Below are 20150 nucleotides of genomic sequence, written 5' to 3' on the forward strand. Positions count from 1 at the left end.
AAGGATATGCCCTCTGAAAAAGGATCGTGAGACCCGGCTCTTTGTGTTTTGTTTGTCCCAGTGGGGATACTGTAGCAATTGTGGGAGGTGGAATCAGAAAGGAAAGGGAGGGAGAGGAGAAAAATAGAGTTCCTTCTGAACAAAGCCTTAGTTAAATCAGCATTATATTTCTTTGTCTTTGGGAAGCAGTTATGAAATTAGCCAAAACATTTTGACAATTTACATCAATAAAGCATTAAAACAACATGATCTAAGCACATAATAGATGGCAAAAACCCTAATATAGATAATGAAATTGACAACTGATCCCTGGAACTGTGTGATCTCCCCCCTAAGATTCCAGACTTGGGCAGGAAATCTGGTCATTCTCATTGTATTGAATGTATTACAACCAGAAAGAAAAGCCTTACTTCTCTCAGAATCGTCAGCACCCCTAATATGAATTAAAACACTCTCCAAGCAGTTTCTTCCTTGAGAGGTCATAGATGGGACCACATACCAAATAGTGAAAGGTATCTGCTATTTCAGCATTACTGTACATATGCAAACATTACTCTAACACCTTCTTGTACTACCATTCTAAAAATTGAATGGGCATCGTTTGAAACCATCAGGCCATAAATGCTGTACAAAGAAATGGCACTTTCAGCCCTGTTAAATATTTTTCCAGAGCTATAAGATGCATTAATAATGAGATAGATAACAGAAGGGGATGGGGGCATATTCCATGTCTCCAGCCAAGAAGGAAGTCTCCAGCCTGTCTCTAACCCTTTTTTGAAACTGGAGTGGATCGTACCCCATTTGAGAACAAAAAAGTTCCAAACACTTTGTATTCAGTATTCTGCAACTCCATATTCTGGGTCATCCTAGGGAGTTGGTGATTCTGCAATATTCTGAATACACACCAAGAACTACTGAAAAGTAGAAAGACACAAAAGAAAGAATTTTGTTGGCTACTCAAAAACGAATGTCATCAGTGGTCAGGTTATGGAAAATCAGTGAAGTTTCTTAAGAGTTTCCGTCTTGTTATTTTCAGATGAACGGTCTGGAACTTGAAGGAGAACCCATCAAAGGATATGGCAGGTGTCCTTATAATCAAAAGGATGGCAATATTGCATTGTTCTCAGGTAGTAAAAAAAAAAAAAGGAAAATATACTCATTTAAAGTTTGGTTTACCATAGTAAAGTTATTCTCACACCCAGAAGGTGGTACAGCAGGTGATCCAAGAGAGAATTATTTGTTATGATGCAACATTGCTTGGAATTAAATAACTTTTAAGCAAAGCAAAACAAAAACCTTTTGGTTATTTGCAGTTGAGTTTAGAAAAGAATCATCATCAATCATAATCAACATCCTTCTAATACCTGTCTATCATGCCTTTCAGTCTGGAAGGGAAATGGACCCCCAATGCCCACAAAGCAAAGTTGTGGTCCCTGCATATTTGAGAGACTCCCCAACTATGAGAATATGAGAAATACCATATTCTGTGATCTCTATGAGATTGATTAAATTTTCATTCCTTCGTTCAAATAGTTTTCTTGGATAATTTCTGCCAGTTTCATTCATTGACTCAAGAAGAATGCAATTGTATGCTTTCCTTTTCCTCTTTCTTTCCACTCCTACCCCAAAGATGGAGATCTGTATTCTGCCACTACGTCAGACTTCATGGGACTAGATGCAGTCATTTACCGGAGCCTTGGAGACAAACCACGCCTGCGAACAATAAAACAGGATTCAAGATGGTTGAAAGGTGAGTAATAGGCCTGTGTACATATGGATCAAGCCTGTAAAAATTGCATTGCAAGCCTGAACCAACCTGGAGGCAACAGTTCCCCCTACTCACTCACCTGCAATTAAGCCCCACAAAGAGTTCTAAATTAGCTTTCTTTTTTAAAAAACATGTGTATTCTTGCAATGCTACTTGGGAACTGTAGTGTGAGGGCAAGTAGGAAGCAGTCTGTGGCCTAAAGAACTCCAAGGCACTCCTCTTGCTTCACATGTTCCAGGCCCTGGAAAGGCTTTGAGAGCCTGGAGAAGGAGAAATTATCAACTCCAGCAATTAGATTGCAGTTTGCAATGTATTTTGCAACCTTGCCTCAAAAAACAGTCCAGATTAGAAGCACACAGTAAAAGGAAATTTGTCCCTCCCAACACCAAACACACATATTTTAAACACAGTCCAAAAATGTAAAATAATAATAATAATAATGATAATAATACTGACCCAGAATCCACTGCCAGCCTCAGTGCCTGTGTTGCAGTAAGACCACTGGTACAAGTTTATCTCGCAAACGTTTATGACAATTGTGTTATTTCCTAGAATTGCAACCTGCCACAGCAGCACCCTTAGCAGCACACTTAGCTATAAGCTCAACTAAAGCAACTTTAGCCACCTTTTGTCTGAGTACAACACCTTGCAATGCAGATTGCAGAGCAGAGCAGTGAGTCAAACAGAAGTTACTCTCAAGGCCAGACATGGAGCTCATCACAGCAATCACCAAGAAATATTACAGAGAGAGAGAGAGAGAGAGAGAGAGAGAGCGCTGCCACTGTCCATTTCTCACTCACAGCCTTGAAAGGAGTGCCTGCATGCAATGGAGATGACTTGAGTAGGCCCCTCTTGCCATCACCCACCAAGACCAGCATCAACCCTCCCTCTGCCTGCCACTCTGCTCCTGGCTCTGCCTCATGCCCTCCTGGACATCTTGGGTTTTAAAAAATTCAAGCCCCAGCTCTTCGGGGGAAGGGGATTTCCTTTGCAGATCATTACATCAGAATGCAGCACACTGCACTAACTGGAACTGAGGGAGGAAATTCCTCCCTTGCTCTGGCTGTGATTGGCTGCCAGGGCTGACCTTCATTCCAGAAGGAAACACACGCAGCCAATTCCCACGCCTGCACAGCCAGTTCCCCCTCCTCTATGCTGTCTCCCTGACTTCACTTAGGGTCCTGGCGGTTACATCCAAATGCAGACAGGTAAGCACACGGGGGTTGCAGTAGAACCACTGGTCCATTAGACCCTCGATTCAGCATTACATGCTAATGCAGCAATTTTTAAAAATTGTTGTAATGTTTAACATTTTAATGTTTTAATTCTTGTTTTATTTTATTGTAAACCACACACACAGATGTGAGTTTGGGATGGTATATAAATATGGTTGTTGAATGAATAAATAAATCAATAAACAAAACATCAACATCACTATTTTGTAGTTAACATTGTTTCCACTGTGTGTGACTGATTAGCATCCTATTGAGATCTACTGTTTCCCAATCTTTTCCTTTTGCAAGGAAAAAAGCTCTTACCACATACATGGAAATTAGAATTCACCCCAAATTTATATTTTGCTGTGCTCATATTTGTTGCTTCTTTTGCTTCATATATGTTGCCCATATTTGTTGTTTTTCATGTTATGTGTGCATTATTAGAAGATTTTGCTTTATTTGCAGAGCCTTACTTTGTCCATGCAGTGGAAGTTCGTGACTATATCTACTTCTTCTTTCGAGAAGTATCAGTGGAGCAACTGAATGTGGGAAAGGTGGGGGTTAAAAACTCTCCTTGTAGGTTGCAAATTAGGAATGAATGCTCTTGAAATTAGAGCCATAAATTACATTGAGATGGTTATTGTTTTGAGAGGACCTTGCAGCTCATGCCAAAGGCTGATTACAGTGTGGAATATAACCTTGATATAAAACAATGATGTGATGGCGACAAGATGTGAAGGCTTTTACCCTCTTCCCATTAACATAGAATGCATATTAAAATGATTTTAATTTTTAATGTGTTTTTTATGGAATTGTATTGTATTAACTTTTGCAAACTGCCTTGGGATAAGTTTTATGATAAGGTAAAGTGTGCCGTCAAGTCAATTTCGACTCCTGGCACCCACAGAGCCCTGTGGTTTTCTTTGGTGGAATACAAGAGGGGTTTGCCATTGCCTCCACCCTCACAGTATGAGATGAATGCCTTTCAGCATCTTCCTTTATCACTGCTGCCCAATATAGTAGCATCAGGGATTCGAACTGACAACCTTCTGCTTGTTAGTGAAGCATTTTCCCGCTGCGCCACTTAAGGTGTAGAAGTTTTATGACAGGCAGTATATAAAACAAACAATAAATAAAATAAAATAAATATGGCAAGTTCAATTAATTCAGAGTTCAAAGTCCGACTTTAACCCTGAGTTGAAATTGGGGTCAATTATCATAGCCCATCTGAGAAGGGGAAAATGATAAAATTTGTGTTTAATGTTCTCCAATTCTATATTCCAGGTCAGGATCAATCTTGGTGAATTTAAGTGCCTTGTGGTGTTTCATCCACCACCTCTTCATAATATTGTTTAAAAGTGAACTTTTTATTATTACAGATATTGAGGTGTTGACAACCCTTATTGGAATCCATGTGAACTGAGAAAAACTATGAACGTATAATTCTAGGGGTGAAAGAAACCCCACAAAATGTCATCAAAGTTCTGTAGTCATATTTCATGTCCACATATGCTTAGACCAGAACTTATTCATTTCATGTCTTGTGGGAAAAGACATGAAATGTCTGAACACACACTTCGGCTAATACGCGTATGAACATATGAAATACCACAACAGGGTGATATTTCATAGCACACAGTGCAACAGCTAAACTTCTTCTTGTTAGAGAGCTCGGGGGGGGGGGGAGATTTCTTTATCTGCCCCAGATACAGCAGACGTTCACAGGTAAGGGAGCACTGCTAATGGATATTGTCATGAGACATGGAGAGCCAGCGTGGTGTAGTGGTTAGAGTGCTGGACTAGGACCGGGGAGACCTGAGTTCAAATCCCCATTCAGCCACGATACTAGCTGGGTGACTCTGGGCCAGTCACTTCTCTCTCAGCCTAACCTACTTCAGAGGGTTGTTGTGAAGAGAAACTCAAGTACACCTCTCTGGGCTCCTTGGAGGAAGAGCGGGATATAAATGTAAATAAATAAATTTTAGAAGCCCAGCAGAGAGGGAAAGAGAGAGTCCATCTACCTCCCACCCAGTGCTGCCTGGAGTGAGAGACCAGGTGGGTGCTGGGGTTCCTTCTGCTGTTGCCTGCCTGCCTTTGCTTCCCCTGTGGGGCTTCAGCCTCAGCTTAACATCTGCAGGAGGCGTGGGCAGGATTGGGACCAGCCCCTGAGTGACTCAGCTGTTCCTCGGGTCACCTGCTCAATTTTGGGCTTTATAGGAAGGCTCCTTGTGGCGGTGGGCCTGCCACCAAAGGGATTGCCACCGAAGGGGTGACACCAAAGGAGTTCGCCCCTTTGGGGGAGAATGAGAACGAGGGCTAGAGGGCTTCTGTTTAATTAGTTTTAAGCTGTTTTAGACTTGGGTTGAAGCTGTAATGTGTTTGGGTTCATCTGAAGAGGGGGGGACAGGGGGCGCCTTCGTTGACTATGGGGCAGCTATCCCAGCGGTGGTGGGGAATAGAAGAAGTAATGTTGGCAGGTCAGCGGGCTGTTCCACAGGAAGAGTAGTCAGAAATTTAATAGCTGTCTCCCCTTCCAGCTGTCCTGCCAGCTCTTTGACCTCGGGGAGCACTTCCAACAACCCACATAGCTTTTCCCTGCTCCTCTGTAATGCCAAATCGGTTCAGAATAAATCTGAACTCATCCATTATTTGATCATGGATGAAGGGGCCGACCTGGTATGTATTACCGAGACCTGGTTGGGGGAGGCTAGTGGTCCAGTTTGGTCCCAGCTTCTCCCTCCAGGATATTCTGTAGAGGAGCAGGTGAGGGGACATGGAGGTGGGGTGGCTGTGGTCTATAAGGATAACATCTCCCTTACCAGGGTCCCTGTCAGGGTATCGGACCATATTGAATGTGTGTACTTGAGTTTGGGGACCAGGGATATATTGGGACTTCTGTTGGTGTACCGATCATCCCGCTGCCCAGCAGAATCCCTTACTGAGCTCATGGACTTGGTCGCGAAACTTGCGTTGCAGTCTCCCAGACTCTTGGTGCTGGGGACATCAATGTTCACTTTGGGACCAGTCTGCCCAGGGTAGTTCAGGAGTTCATAGCGGCCATGACAACTATGGGCCTATCCCAAGTGGTCTCTGGACCGACGCATATTGCAGGTCACATGTTTGATTTGATCTTTTACTCTGATCAGGGTGGTGTTCCGTGGGTGGGGACTCCTGTGATTTCCCCATTGTCATGGACGGACCACCATCTGGTTAAGGTTGGACTTACAACCACTTCCCACCTCTGCAGGGGCGAGGGGCCCATTAGAATGGTCCGCCCGAAGAGGTTATTGGATCCAGTAAGATTCCAAGAAACCTTGGAGGAATTTAATGTTGGCGGTGGCCAGGGGTGCTTTCTATCATTTCCGGCTGATGCGCCAGCTGTGCTCGTTTCTCGAGATCAATGACCTCAAAACTGTGGTACATCTGTTGGTAACCTCCAGACTTGACTTTTGTAATGCGCTCTACATGGGGCTGCCTTTGTACGTAGTCCGGAAACTTCAGTTGGTTCAGAACACGGCAGCCAGGTTGGTCTCTGGGTCATCTCGGAGAGACCATGTTACTTCTTTACTGATGGAGTTACACTGGCTGCCAATAGGTTTCCGGACAACATACAAAGTGCTAGTTATAACTTACAAAGCCCTAAATGGCTTAGGCCCTGAGTATCTAAGAGAGCATCTTCATTATGAGCCCCACCGCCCATTGAGGTCATCTGAGGAGGTCCGACTCCAGTTACCGCCAACCCGTTTGGTGGCTACAGAGAGACAGGCCTTCTTGGTCACTGCCCCAAGATTGTGGAATGCGCTCCCTGCTGAGATATGATCCTCTGCATCTCTGGCAATTTTCAAAAAACACCTGAAAACCCATCTTTTCACCCAAGCTTTCTCAGCTTCCTAAATTTTGGGGGGTTTAATATCTGGTTTATTTTAAAATTCAAAACCCGATTTTGGGGTTTTTAATCATTGTATTTGTTTAATTGTTGTTTTAAAATGTTTTAAATTGTTAATTGTTATGTTTTTTAATTTGTTTTAGCTCTTTACTGTTTTAGTGGTTTGTTTTAATTGTAAACTGCCCTGAGCCATTTAGGAAAGGCGGTATACAAATCAATCAATCAATCAATCAATCAACTCAATCAATCAAATAAATGAATAAATAAAGTAGTTTATTTAGGAAATCCATCAAGGAGATAGATAAGATCTAAATGCCTGGTTGCTAGCTTCATACAGGAAGTGGGGGGGAGAAGAAGGGAGTCTGCCTCTCAGGTGAAACAGAATGAAACCTGAGGCTATCAATATGACCATGGGGAATCAGAATAGAGAAAGCTTTGACACAGAGGGAATGCCCTTACTGGCTATCTCTATCCCGAATGCGCCTAGTGGTCAATTCCTGGTGCTAAGAGTAGATGCTGTTCAGGAGTTGCATCTCCAACACTTCTCCTTGTTGGTTGTTACAGATTTTTTTGACATTGAGGGTCAAATTATGCACCTTGCACTGTCATTTCTGCCTTTTCTGAAGAAAAAAGAGAGAACTCAATTCAAGCCTTTTTGATAGGCAAATATTTCTCTTACTTTGTCCCCCCCCCTTCCAATGCCACTTCACTCACGGCAGGTGATCGTATCCAGAGTCGCCCGAGTTTGCAAGAATGACATGGGTGGAACTATGGCCGTGCTTGAAAAAGAATGGACTTCCTTCCTGAAGGCTCGACTGGAATGTTCAGTTCCTGGTGACCCACCATTCCACTTTGACATGCTACACTCAGTTACAGATGTTGTCAGTCTTGATGGCATGGATATGGTTTTAGCAACCTTCTCCACCCCTGCTAACAGGTACCTTCTTCAGGAGCCTCTCCTCTCATATTTTACCTATTAAAATTTGTATGCTGCTGACATGACATTAATGCAATCAACAAGAGAAAAGTCTAACATGAATTGTTCTTAAACTGCTACATCTGTATAAAGTGCAGTTATGTACTAAGTCACATGGGTGAACAGATATGCACTAAAAGCATGGTCAGTGGGAATTTCACCCATATTTGTTCAACCACATGACTTGGGAATACACATTAAATCTTGCCGTGACAATCAGTTCTGTAGGGAAATAGAAGGCATTTAGTGCCTATTAGTGAGCCTGACCCTTGGTCCATCTAGCTCATTATTGTCTACACAGTATTGTCTACACTGACTGTCTGCGACTCTTCAAAGTTTCAGGCCGGATTCTCTCCCAACCCTACCTGGGACTTTCTGCATGTCCCAGAAATATGCTCAACAACTGAATTATGGCTCCATCGCCTGAGGGGAATATCTTATGGCAGACAGTGTTCATATGTTGCCACTCATCCAAATGCAAATCAGAGCATGACACTTGTCCTACCCAGTTTTCAGTTGTATGAACAACCTCTATTTCTTTCATCTTTTGGAAGCAAGCAGTACTAACAAGAACTAGTTGCCCATTGGAGCATTTCTGATGGCTGTGTGGCTACATGGAGACAATCTTTTCCTTCCAAGTTCTTCTATGCACTCTCTCAGACAATAATGTATGCTAAACTTCAGAATGACTAATTGTTTCTGTAAATGTTGCATTGCAGCATCCCTGGTTCTGCTGTCTGCGCTTTTGATATGGCTACAGTTGATCAAACATTTGCTGGTCAATTCAAAGAACAAAAGTCTTCCCTTTCAGTATGGACAACAGTTCCTGATGATCAAGTGCCTACACCCAGGTACTTTCTGATTTGCTAAGTGCACATCAATGAAGGAGCTGGATAGTTCTTTTAGCAATGGTTGCTCAATTATTCATTGTACATTGCATTGGCTAAGACACAGAGACAAATGCAGAATAGGTGGAAATGTAACCCTAGGGTTGGAACCAATTTTTCTCCAAATTGAAATTCAGAAGATTATGTCAGGGTTCTTCCTAGGAGAAACTGAATTCACTGAGAATTTCAAGGTTCCTTACAAGGAGAAACATTGGATAAATTTCATTGCTGGTTTCTCCACGAGTCAATATTCCCCTTGAAAACAAGTTTGCTCAGACAAAAGTTAAAAACTTGGTCAGCTAGTCTGCATCATTCTTTCCTGCGGAATATATTCTAATGGTACAAGAGAGGCCATACACAGTTGTACACAGGAGTATTTTTCTGGCTATCTTGTGAACTCAGGTATATTTAGGGGGAAGGGAACTTAAACTATGAACATGACTTGACAAGTGGCAGAGCCACCTTTGAACAAGGGGGAACAAATGTCCCTGTGTCAAGGGGCTGGCTAGGGACCACCCAGCACCTCCCCTCCCACATGGCACCCACTTACCCCTTCACCCAGACACCCAGCTGGTGAACAAAATGCTTTCCAACTGTTAAGAGGGAGATAAGCAGTACTTCCCCACCCAGTGCCAGTCATTTCCCTTGCATAGATGTCAGAAGCATATCAACACACAGGGCATGGCAGGCATTAAGCACGGAACAGAAGTGCCACTGATAGGTCTCTCCCAAACTGGCAAGTTGGAAGATTAGTTCATTGGTTGGTGCTCTTTTCTCTCAAGAGAGGGAAAACAGCACCCAACCAGCAAACTAAGCACTTGCCTCATTGGCTACAAGACACCAACCAGCAATGCTTCCATGCCCAAAGCTGGCCATGTCCCATGTGCTTTTCGTGTCAACGCAGGAGGCATGGCTGCCCAGCGAGGCCTGCCATGAAAGTAGATGATGAGAGGGGCTGCTGTGGACCTTCCCAATCTCCTAATGACCTATGTCCCAGTAATGGTCTATGTAATGGCTTGTGTTCCAGTGAGTATTCAAAATCTCTGTCATTTTTGTTTTGCTGCTCATCTACAGAAGACAGAGCAAGTAACTGAAAAGGTTCTGTTTGTGGGGGGCAGAGGGATACTGGGGAGGCATCAGGTTCAGCCCACTGTTAACTTCTATTTCCTGCTAACTAAACAAAGGGATTTTCACAATATATCCAGTTTCTGAGCTTGAAGGGTTTGGGCTGAGCAATTTGCTGGAATTTTAGTTGTTTTCGTGGAGGACCCATGGATGTTGTTTACATTTGACGTTAGGGGCAGAGGGGCTTACTTTAAGCCCAGAGATAATTTATTTTTATTTATTTAATTATTTTTACATTTTTATACCGCCTTTCATTAAAAGAAAACCCCAAGGCGGTTTACAAAAATTAAAAACATACAGTAAAAAGCAGTAAAAACATCAAGCTAAAAACAGGCATAAAAACAAGACAACAAATAAAAACACACAGGAACAGCAGTAAAAGACGATTATGTAAAAGCCTGGGTAAAAAGCCAAGTCTTTAAAAGCTTTCTAAAAGCTGTGATGGAGTCTGAGGAACGAATGGCCACCGGGAGAGCATTCCAGAGTCTAGGGGCAGCAACAGAGAAGGCCCTGTCCCGAGTGCACGACAGCCGGGCCTCCCTCATTGTCGGCACCCGGAGCAGGGCCCCCCCCAGATGTCCTAGTCAAGCGGGCAGCAACCCTTGGGAGCAGGCGGTCCCTCAAATACCCCGGGCCCAAACCGTTTAGGGCTTTAAAGGTCAAAACCAGCACCTTGAATTGGACCCGGAAACAAACCAGCAGCCAGTGCAGCTCTTTCAAAATGGGGGTGATATGTTCCCAACGGGCAGCTCCGGATAGAACCCTCGCTGCCGCGTTTTGCACTAGCTGTAGTTTCCGGATATTCTTCAAGGGCAGCCCCACGTAGAGCGCGTTACAGTAATCCAGCCGCGACGTGACTAAGGCGTGGGTAACCGTGGTCAGATCTGCCTTCTTGAGAAAGGGACGCAACTGGCGCACCAGCCGAAGCCGTGCAAAGGCACCCCTGGCCACCGCCTCCACCTGAGCCTCCAAAAGCAGAGCCGGGTCCAGTAGTGCCCCCAAGCTGCGTACTTGCTCCTTCAAGGGGAGTGCAACCCCATCCAGAACTGGTAAAATCTCCTCATCCCGATTGGCTCTCCTACTGACCAACAGTACCTCCGTCTTATCCGGATTCAATTTCAGTCTGTTAGCCCACATCCAACCCATCACGGCCTCCAGCCCCCGATTCAGGACATCCACCGCCTCCCTAAGATCAGATGACAAGGAGAGATAGAGCTGAGTGTCATCCGCATATTGCTGACAACTCAGTCCAAATCCCCGGATGACCTTTCCCAGCGGCTTCATGTAGATGTTAAACAGCATGGGGGACAAGACCAAACCCTGCGGGACCCCACAGGCCAACGGCCACGAGGCCAAGCAGTAGTCCCCCAGCACCACCTTCTGGACCCTCCCCTCAAGAAAGGACCGGAACCACTGCAACGCAGTGCCTCCGATCCCCATACTCGAGAGGCGTCCCAGAAGGATACCATGGTCGATGGTATTGAACACCGCCGAGAGGTCCAGCAGAACCAACAAGGACGCACTCCCCCGTCTAGTTCCCGGCGTAGGTCATCCACTAGAGCGACCAAGGCAGTCTCAGTCCCATACCCGGGGCGGAAGCCAGATTGAAAAGGGTCCAGATAATCCGTATCATCCAAGACCCTCTGCAGCTGGGACGCCACCACACGCTCCATCACCTTGCCCAAGAAGGGAAGGTTAGACACAGGTCTATAATTGTCCAGGTTGGAGGGATCAAGGGAGGGCTTTTTTAATAGAGGTCTTACCACCGCCTCCTTAAGGCACGATGGCATCCTGCCCTCCCTTAACGAAGCATTAACGATCACCTCCAGCCATCTGCCCGTCCCCTCCTTGGCAGCTTTTATTAGCCATGAAGGGCAAGGGTCAAGAGCGCACGAAGTCGCCCGCACACTGCCCAGGATCTTGTCCACATCCTCAGGCCGCACCAACGGAAAAGAATCCAAAACAACGGGACCAGATGGTACCAGAGGCACGTCTGCCAGAACTGCCAAAATTCTGGAGTCCAGGTCAGCACGGATGCAAGCGACTTTATCTGCAAAGCGACAGGCAAACCGATCACAAAGAGCCATACATGACTCCTCCCCCATTGTCCGGGGGGATGTGTGGAGCAATGTTTTCACCACACAAAACAGCTCTGTTTGCCTGCACTGAGCAGACGCAATGGAGGCGGAGAAAAAACGTTTCTTCGCCACCCCCACTGCCACGGCGTAGTCCCTAAAATGGGCTCTAGCCCGTGTTCGATCAGATTCGTGACGACTCTTCCTCCAGCGTTGCTCCAGCCGTCGTCCGAGTTGCTTCATCACCCTAAGCTCCGAGGAAAACCAAGGAGCAGAACAGGCTCCACCAAGCCAGAGAGGGCGCTTGGGGGCAACCGTGTCAACAGCCCGGGCCACCTCTCCATTCCAGAGATCAACCAAGGCCTCGACAGGGTCACCAGCTCTGGACACTGGAAACTCCCCGAGGGCCGTCTGAAATCCAAGCGGATCCATAAGCCTCTGGGGCGGACCATCTTAATCGGCCCACCACCCCTGCAGAGGGCAGACGGAACAGTCAAACTAAACCCCACCAGGTGATGATCTGTCCATGACAAGGGAGTGATCTCAAATTCCCCCACCTCCAGATCATTTATTTCCCGGTCGGCAAAAACCAGATCCAGAGTGTGTCTGGATCTGGAAATGAGGAATGAAGAGCCCTGGCAGATTCATATGGGTGAATGCAGTCCGACAGACACCCCACCCCAAGCCGTGTAGGACTTTAAAGGTCAAGACCAGCTCTTTGAATGGGGCCTGGAAGCAAACTGACAACCAGTTAAACTCCCACAGGATAGGTGTGATCCTCGAGGAGTGACCAGCACCCACAAACATCGTAGCAGCAGCATTCTAAACCAGTTGAAGCTTGCAAACCATCTTCAAAGGCAGCCCCACATAGAGCACATTACAGCAATGCAATCTGGATGTTACCAGTGCATGAGTGACTAAGGTCAGATATTACTTCTCTAAGTAAGATAGCAGCTGGCATACCAGCCATAGCTGGTAAAAGGCACTCCTGCACACTGCCACCACTTGTGTCTCCAAGGACAGCATCGGGTCCAGAAGTACCCACAAGCTGTGAACTTGGTCTTTCAGGGGGAGTGTGGCCCCATGCAGGAACAGATTTACCTCACCACTTGGATAATCAGTTTTACCGACCCAGAGAACTTCCGTATTATCTATATTAAGTTCCAGTTTGTTTCTCCCCATCCAATCCAGAACAACACGCAGACATCGGTTCAGGACACTGCCTCCCTGCTGTTAGCTGACTTAAATGATAGGAAGAGCTGGGTGTCATCAACATATTGATAACACTGTAGCCCATACCTATGGATGATCTCTCCCAGTGGTTTCATGTATATGTTAAACAGCATGGGAGACAAAATAGAACCCTGTGGTGCCCCATAGGCCAATGGCCAAGGGATCGAGCAGGCATCCCTCAGCACCAACTGCTGGATGTGACCCTCAAAATAAGACCGGAGTCAATATATCAAGTCCCAACCCAGAGAGGAGGCCCAAAAGAATACCATGGTTGATGGTATCGAAAGCCCCTGAAAGATCTAGGAGAATCAACAGGGTCACATTCCCCCGTCTATCTCCTGGCAAAGGTCATCCACCAGGGCAACCAAGGCCGTTTCTGTCCCATATCCAGGCTGGAAGCCAGACTGGAAAGGAGCCAAGTAATCAGTTTCCTCCAGGACTGCATGGAGCTCAGATGCCACCATGCACTCCAAAGCCTTGCCCAAGAATGGAAGGTAAAAAACAGGCCAGATGTTGTTTAAAATGGCTGGCCAAAAGCGGGCTTTTTCAGGAGTGGTCTCATTACTGCCTCCTTTAACATGAAGGGTGCCACCACCCTGATTCAGGGCAAGGACTGAGCACACATGTGAACTCTCAGATTTCCAAACACCTGTCCACCTCCTTGGCTCTTGAAACATAATCTGAAAATTATCCGATCTAATAGGACCAAATAGTAGAATGGCAACATTCAGCTCTGTTTCTGAATATTAAACTTGTGTTGTCACATGACAACATCCAGGGGATATCTAAGAGTGCTGCAACTGGTGGCATCATGCATTTTTTCTGTTTGTGCTTCAAGGCCTCTGGCATGTTCTCACCTAATAACAGATGCTTAGCGGGGGGAAACAGTTCATGTAGATTATTGACACAAATACAATTGAGAATTACATCTCCTTCCATGCTCTCTTTTACTTAGGCCAGGATCTTGTGCTGGCTCTGAATCTCTTGAAGAATACACATCCTCCAATGCATTTCCAGATGACACTCTAACGTTTAGCAGTACACATACTCTCATGGATAAATCAGTAAACTCAATTACTTCTAAGCCATGGTTTCAGCGGACAGTTGTCAGGTAAACACCATTGGTACCTTTTCTGTACCTAAAAAAGTAGCTAAATTTTATGTCCCCCCCCCCCACTCCACACCACCCAATTTGTTGATTATCCTTTTCTAAGCCAATTTGGGGTTTCTGCCAAGGCAGGGATTTGGGAGGACTGTAGACATTGGACATTTCCAAGGAGAAAAGAATCAGGACCTTGGCTAGCTCCAAGCAGAAACCAGAAGAGCTGGGTCTACTAACATAAGAGGGACAATGCTCCGATGGCTGCTTGTTATTTGCTATGGCTGCTGTCCAGTCAGAGTGAATCAGCCCTTCCCTTCCCTAGGGAAGGAGACTTGCCTGATCATCTAAGGGGACCTCTACTAGGGCTGGCAGGTCCTCAGGGTATTCCTCCAAGTCTGAGGATGATGGCAGGCCTGTGTCCTCAGCTTGTGAAGAAAGTGCAGGATAGGGTCCTCTGGTTCTCCTGATGTGTGCATTTTGGTTCCATTAGTGTGCGTTTGCCCAGGGTCTGAGTTGTAGGTGTTGCAGAGAAATTATTTTTCCTCTATAAGTAATTGAGCAGGAAGCCAACTTTAACTAAGAAAACAATAAACAGACTAACAGTCTCTTATGCAGAGAAAGGGAGAATCTCTCAGTTTGAATTCGAGGCAGCAAGTGAAGAAGCAAACAAACCCATATTCCACTGTGAAGGCAGTATATAGCTACATTCAAATATAGACAGTCATGCCCCATACACAGAACTAAGACAATGTCTGTAGCAAATCCCAACAGTAGGGTCTTCCTGAACTGTCCACCTCATCTCCCAATCTGGAGTAATGACACAAATAGACTCTGTTCTGGATATTTCAAAAGTTCTGTACTGTGTAGAAATGCTGCGTAGAAATGCTGTGTAAAAATACTGCGTAAAAATACGTTTCCTGTTTTAGTGGGAAATTGTATTATGTATGTACAGGTACATTCTGCCTATAAGGTTGCTAAACACTTACCTATGAAGTGGAAGGAATGATAAAGCAAGTGACAAGCGAATCCAGTGGTTAAAAATCTAATGCTGTCATTCCAGAGACCGCCTGACAAAAATTATTGCAGATAGTAAAGCTGGCCCCAATCAGGATTATCATGTTATTTTTGTTGGATCAGAGAAGGGAAAGATTATGAAGTTCTTGGCCATGACAAAAGAAAGTCACTTTCAAGATGGCGGCCTTTTCCTCGAAGAGATGAGTATTTATAATCCGGAAAAGTGTGTATTCTCTGTTTTGGTTTTTTGAACAAACAACCTTATCTCTGCATTTTCAACTGTAGTGCTGCTTTCATGGAGGGGGGGGGGGTGATGTATTTTTTAAACTTGGCCTCTACATTTTAAAATGTATTTTATGGGAGGGAAAATATTAATTTTGTAATGAAAGAATGATTTATTTAAAGTTATCACATCTCAACAATTCATTCTCTTTCTCCTTCTCTGTCTTTTGCACTCACTCTCTCCTTCCTTCTCCCTCTCTCTCACACACAGTCACTAACTACACAGAAAACATGTTCACAAGTGCCATCTTTCTTGTGTCACTGGAAGTAAACAAAATCCAAAGAATGAAATCTGGGATATGATTTCTGAAAGACCTTCAAAAAGGAATTCCACAGCATCAACTCAGCTTTCCATGATAACAACCTTAAATTTGTTTATAGCTGTGAAATTTCTGTCTGTATAAGGGCCTGGGGAGGGGCTGGAAAAGCTCCTCCTCTGCTCTAAAGCACCACTGCTGCTGGCAAGGGAGGGAGGTACAGAGCTTGGCTCTTGGTCGTGTACACATTTTAATATTAAAAACCACAGGTTAAAACACAACAAAAATAATATAAAACAAATGATTAAAATGATTAAAATTCTAATTAAAAGCTTGCGAGGAAAGTCTTGAGGGTTTCCCTGAAAACAAAGAGAGAAGGAGATCTTCTTATTTCAGCAGGGAGCATATTCCAAAGCCCTGGGGCAGCCACAGAGAAACCCCAGTCCTGAGTCACCACCAGACGGGCTGGTTGCTATTGTAACTGGACCTCTCGAGAAGATCGTAAAAGGCAGGAGGGTTCATGACAAAGGAGGGGCTCTTTTAAATTGCCTGGACCCAAGCTGTTAAGGGCTTTATTGGTAAAAACCAGCACTTTGTATTTCACCTGGAAACATATCAGCAACCAGTGTAGTTTTTTCAAAACCAGTGTTATATGGTCCCTTCGTGTAATCCCAGAGACCAATCTGGCTGCTGCATTCTGTATCAATTGTAGTTTCTGGACTATGTACAAAGGCAGACCCACATAGAGTGCATTACAGTAGTCAAGTCTGGCAGTTACTAGCATATGAACCACTGTTTTAAGGTCATTAACCTCTAGAAATGGACATAGCTGACGTATCAGCCGAAGCTGATAAATAGCGCTCCTGGTCACTGCCTCAACCTGAGAAACCAGGGAGAGCTTTGGGTCTAGGAACACTCCCAAGCTACGTACCTGATCTTTAGGGTGAGTGTAACCCCATCCAGAACAGGCAGATCTAAACTATCTCTTGGGCCCCGAACCCCCACAGTCAGTACCTCCATCTTATTTGGATTCAACCTCAATTTGATATGCCATTTCCTGATGGGGTCAACATGGCGAAGTAAACTTGGGTGTCATCAGCATATTGATAACACCCAACACCAAACCTCCTGATGATCTCTCCCAGCGGTTTCATGTAGATGTTAAAGAGCACTGAAGACAGTATGAAGCCTTGTGGAACTCCATACTTCAGGTCTCGCTTTGCAGAGCAACAGTCTCCAAGCGACACCATCTGGACTCAACCAGAGAGGTAGGAGTGGAACCACTGTAAAACAGTGCCACCCAATCCCTCCTCCCTCAGGCGGTCCAGAAGGATACCATGGTCAATGGTACTGAAAGCCGCAGAAAGATCCAAAAGTAACCTCAGAGTCACACTCCCTCTGTCAATAGCCAGTTGGAGACCACCCATCAGGCCAACCAAGGCAGTCTCAACTCCATAGCCCACACAAAAGCCAGTTTCAAATGGGTCTAGATAATCTGCATCATCCAAAACTGCCTGGAGCTGAGAGGCCACCACCCACTCAGTCACCTTGCCCAACCATGGATAGTTAGAAATAGGTCTAACTCCAAGGGATCCAATGCAGGTTTCTTCAAAAGTGGTCTAATAATAGCCTCCTTAAGACAAGGAGGCATCCTGCCCTCCCTCAGAGAAGCATTTTTAATATTTACCAGACCCTCTCTGATAATATAAATTCAATTAAATACATACATACATACATACATACATATGAGACAAATGTTGTTGTTGTTGTTAATGTCATAGACAAATATATTTTTTCTGAGCTGAAAAAAATTGTTTTCCTGATTTTATTCTGATTTAGAAATATATATTGTTATAATCAACCTGACCAAGAATTATGGATTTGGTTTTTTTGACAAATCAGGTGCAACTCAGGAGGGGTGGATGACACAAGGATTATAGCCATGGAGTTGGACAAGCAACAAGGTGCCCTTTATGTAGCATTTCCAAACTGTATAATAAAGGCTCCTCTGGGAAACTGCGAGCGTCATGGTGCATGCAAAAAGTAGGTATTTTTGACATGGTTTCTTTCTCTGCCATTTCCTTTCTTAAAATCATACCAAGCAGAGAGAGTCCTGGAAAGGGATTCTAGAATAAATCATATTTGTTTTCTCTATGAAGGACCTGCATAGCTTCTCGTGACCCATATTGTGGATGGGTGAATGAGTCATGTGTACAACTCTCACCTGGAGCTACGTAAGTGATAATTGGCATTGAAGATCCTTGATGGTTCCTAACATTAATGTTCAGTTATTGTTTGGTGGAAACTAATAGGCAATAATGAGTTTCAAGATAAAAGATGGTGATACATATTCACTTTCTTCTCACTTTCATTCTCTCTGCTTCCCCAATATGCTCAGATTTCGTTCTGATTGCTGGCAATGCATATTACATTAAGTACAGGATGCCACCAAAAATGCCATCCCAAGTCTAGGGAGAGACAACAATAAGACATTCTGGGGCAGCTCTTTTCCATGTGTGATTTTACTCTCTTTCCACACACTCCAGCAGGCTTGCATTGTCCTTTGCAGCAGGAATCCTAGAGTAATTTCCTTAGCACCATCTGCAGGTCAGCTGTTGCTTTGCTTTCTGCGAAGAACCACCATTCACCAGAACACTAATCATGCTTTTATAGTAATCTTGCTTCATGGAAAGCAAGTGTTGACCAGAAGGTGGAGATGAAAAATTGTGTGAGGATATTGCTGTGCTTGTGCTCAGGTATTAAAGTACAGTGGTCCCTCTACTTACGAAATTAATCCGTTCCGAATGCACATTTGTAAGTCGAAAAATTCGTAAGTCGAAAAGCGGTTTCCCATAGGAATGCATTGGGAACGGATTAATGCGTTCCGGAGCCTAGAAAAAAGACCCAGACCCCCAGTAAGGCTTGCAAACTGCACAGGAACATTTCTTTTCAAGAATAAACAGGCAGTAAACAGGCAGGCAAGTCAAGGAAACCGCATGTAAAATTTGTAAGTCAAGGAAACCCCATCTAAAAATTTGTAAGTCGAGGAAACCCCATCTAAAAATTTGTAAGTCGAAAAAACCGCATCTAAAACCGGATCTAAAACTGCCGTTTGTAACTCGAAAAATACTTATGTCGAGTAGTTTGTAAGTCGAGGGACCACTGTATTTACTATAGGGGCCATTTAAATGTCACCTGGAAATAGCATGTGAGCAATATTTAGGTCGCTTCTCAGTGGTTCGGATCATTGACTGGACTATTTGTATCTTTGGACTTTATATGTCTGAAGCGTTAATGTATCTATCTGATAGTAGTAGGAAAATATTCACAAGTATTGTTTATCCAAAGAAGTTACCGGAGAGGGGGAAAACATGTATTTGCATTATGCAAGTGCTATAAGAAAAGCTGGTTTCTGTCTGTTTCTTTCTTTCACTTGCAGATTCTACAAGCTATATAGCTATATATTCAGTAATTTCTGTGTTTTCTTTTCTTTCTGTTTTTAGAGAAGAATTTGAGCAGGACATTCTGAATGGCAATACGGATGGCCTGGAAGACTGTTAAAGTAGGCAATAATGTTCTAACCTTTCATTTATTCTAACATTAGGGTTTCTGTATGAATGCTTGAATGCTGCTTGCTTGGAATCAGTGAAGGTAATGATGGACAATCATTACAGTAGTGCCAAACTGCACTTAGAACAATGCACCTAAAAACAGTGATACAAGTATTTAAGGAAAGTGGACATAAAAAGATCTTATCTGTTTAAATGGCAAGCATGTTAGAATTAAAATCCAGGAGCTTGAATTATAGATCTAACCTAAATAGTAGCCCCATTCAAATATTTAAAAGGCCCCCTGTTCATGGTTAAAGTGCCAGAAGTGTGTAGGAAGCCCACCCCCCTGGTGCTATCATTCACACACACCCCTGCAAAAGTCCACTGATGGTTAAGATGCTATTTATATGAAGAGGGAAGCATCATAACTGTGATGGACAGCACTTCCATGATAAGAACATAAGAACAGCCATGCTGGATGAGAACCAAGGCCCATCTAGTCCAGTATCCTGTTTCCCACAGTGGCCCACCAGTTGCCTCTGACAAGCCCACAGGCAGGTGATGAGGGCACGCCCTCTCTCCTGCTGTTGCTCCCCTGCAGCTGGTATTTAGAGGCATCTTACCAATGAGGCTGGAGGCGGCCTTTAGCCACCAGACTATTAGCCATTGATAGACATATTCGCCATGAATTTCTCTAAGCCCCAGATCCTTAGAGGCATCTTGGGTCCTGGATCACCCAAGGCTGCCGATCATGGTTATGACAGCTCCATCTTCACA

The 20150-nt window shown here is 44.4% G+C and overlaps 1 protein-coding gene across 1 annotated transcript in view; it reads left to right on the forward strand.

The window, feature by feature from the left end:
- The window catches only part of LOC128331291 (semaphorin-6A-like), a 33851-nt gene that overhangs the window by 12602 nt on the left and 1099 nt on the right, over positions 1 to 20150 (forward strand). Inside the window, exons 6-15 of the mRNA XM_053264641.1 lie at positions 1037 to 1127; positions 1631 to 1750; positions 3451 to 3539; positions 7591 to 7808; positions 8567 to 8698; positions 14123 to 14278; positions 15330 to 15506; positions 17725 to 17865; positions 17982 to 18056; positions 19326 to 19384. Coding sequence (XP_053120616.1) covers positions 1037 to 1127; positions 1631 to 1750; positions 3451 to 3539; positions 7591 to 7808; positions 8567 to 8698; positions 14123 to 14278; positions 15330 to 15506; positions 17725 to 17865; positions 17982 to 18056; positions 19326 to 19383 — 1257 coding nt within the window. The 3' untranslated portion in view covers position 19384. The remainder of the gene's footprint in view (positions 1 to 1036; positions 1128 to 1630; positions 1751 to 3450; positions 3540 to 7590; positions 7809 to 8566; positions 8699 to 14122; positions 14279 to 15329; positions 15507 to 17724; positions 17866 to 17981; positions 18057 to 19325; positions 19385 to 20150) is intronic.

Source organism: Hemicordylus capensis, chromosome 6 (assembly GCF_027244095.1).
Source record: "Hemicordylus capensis ecotype Gifberg chromosome 6, rHemCap1.1.pri, whole genome shotgun sequence".
Lineage (NCBI taxonomy): Eukaryota > Metazoa > Chordata > Lepidosauria > Squamata > Cordylidae > Hemicordylus > Hemicordylus capensis.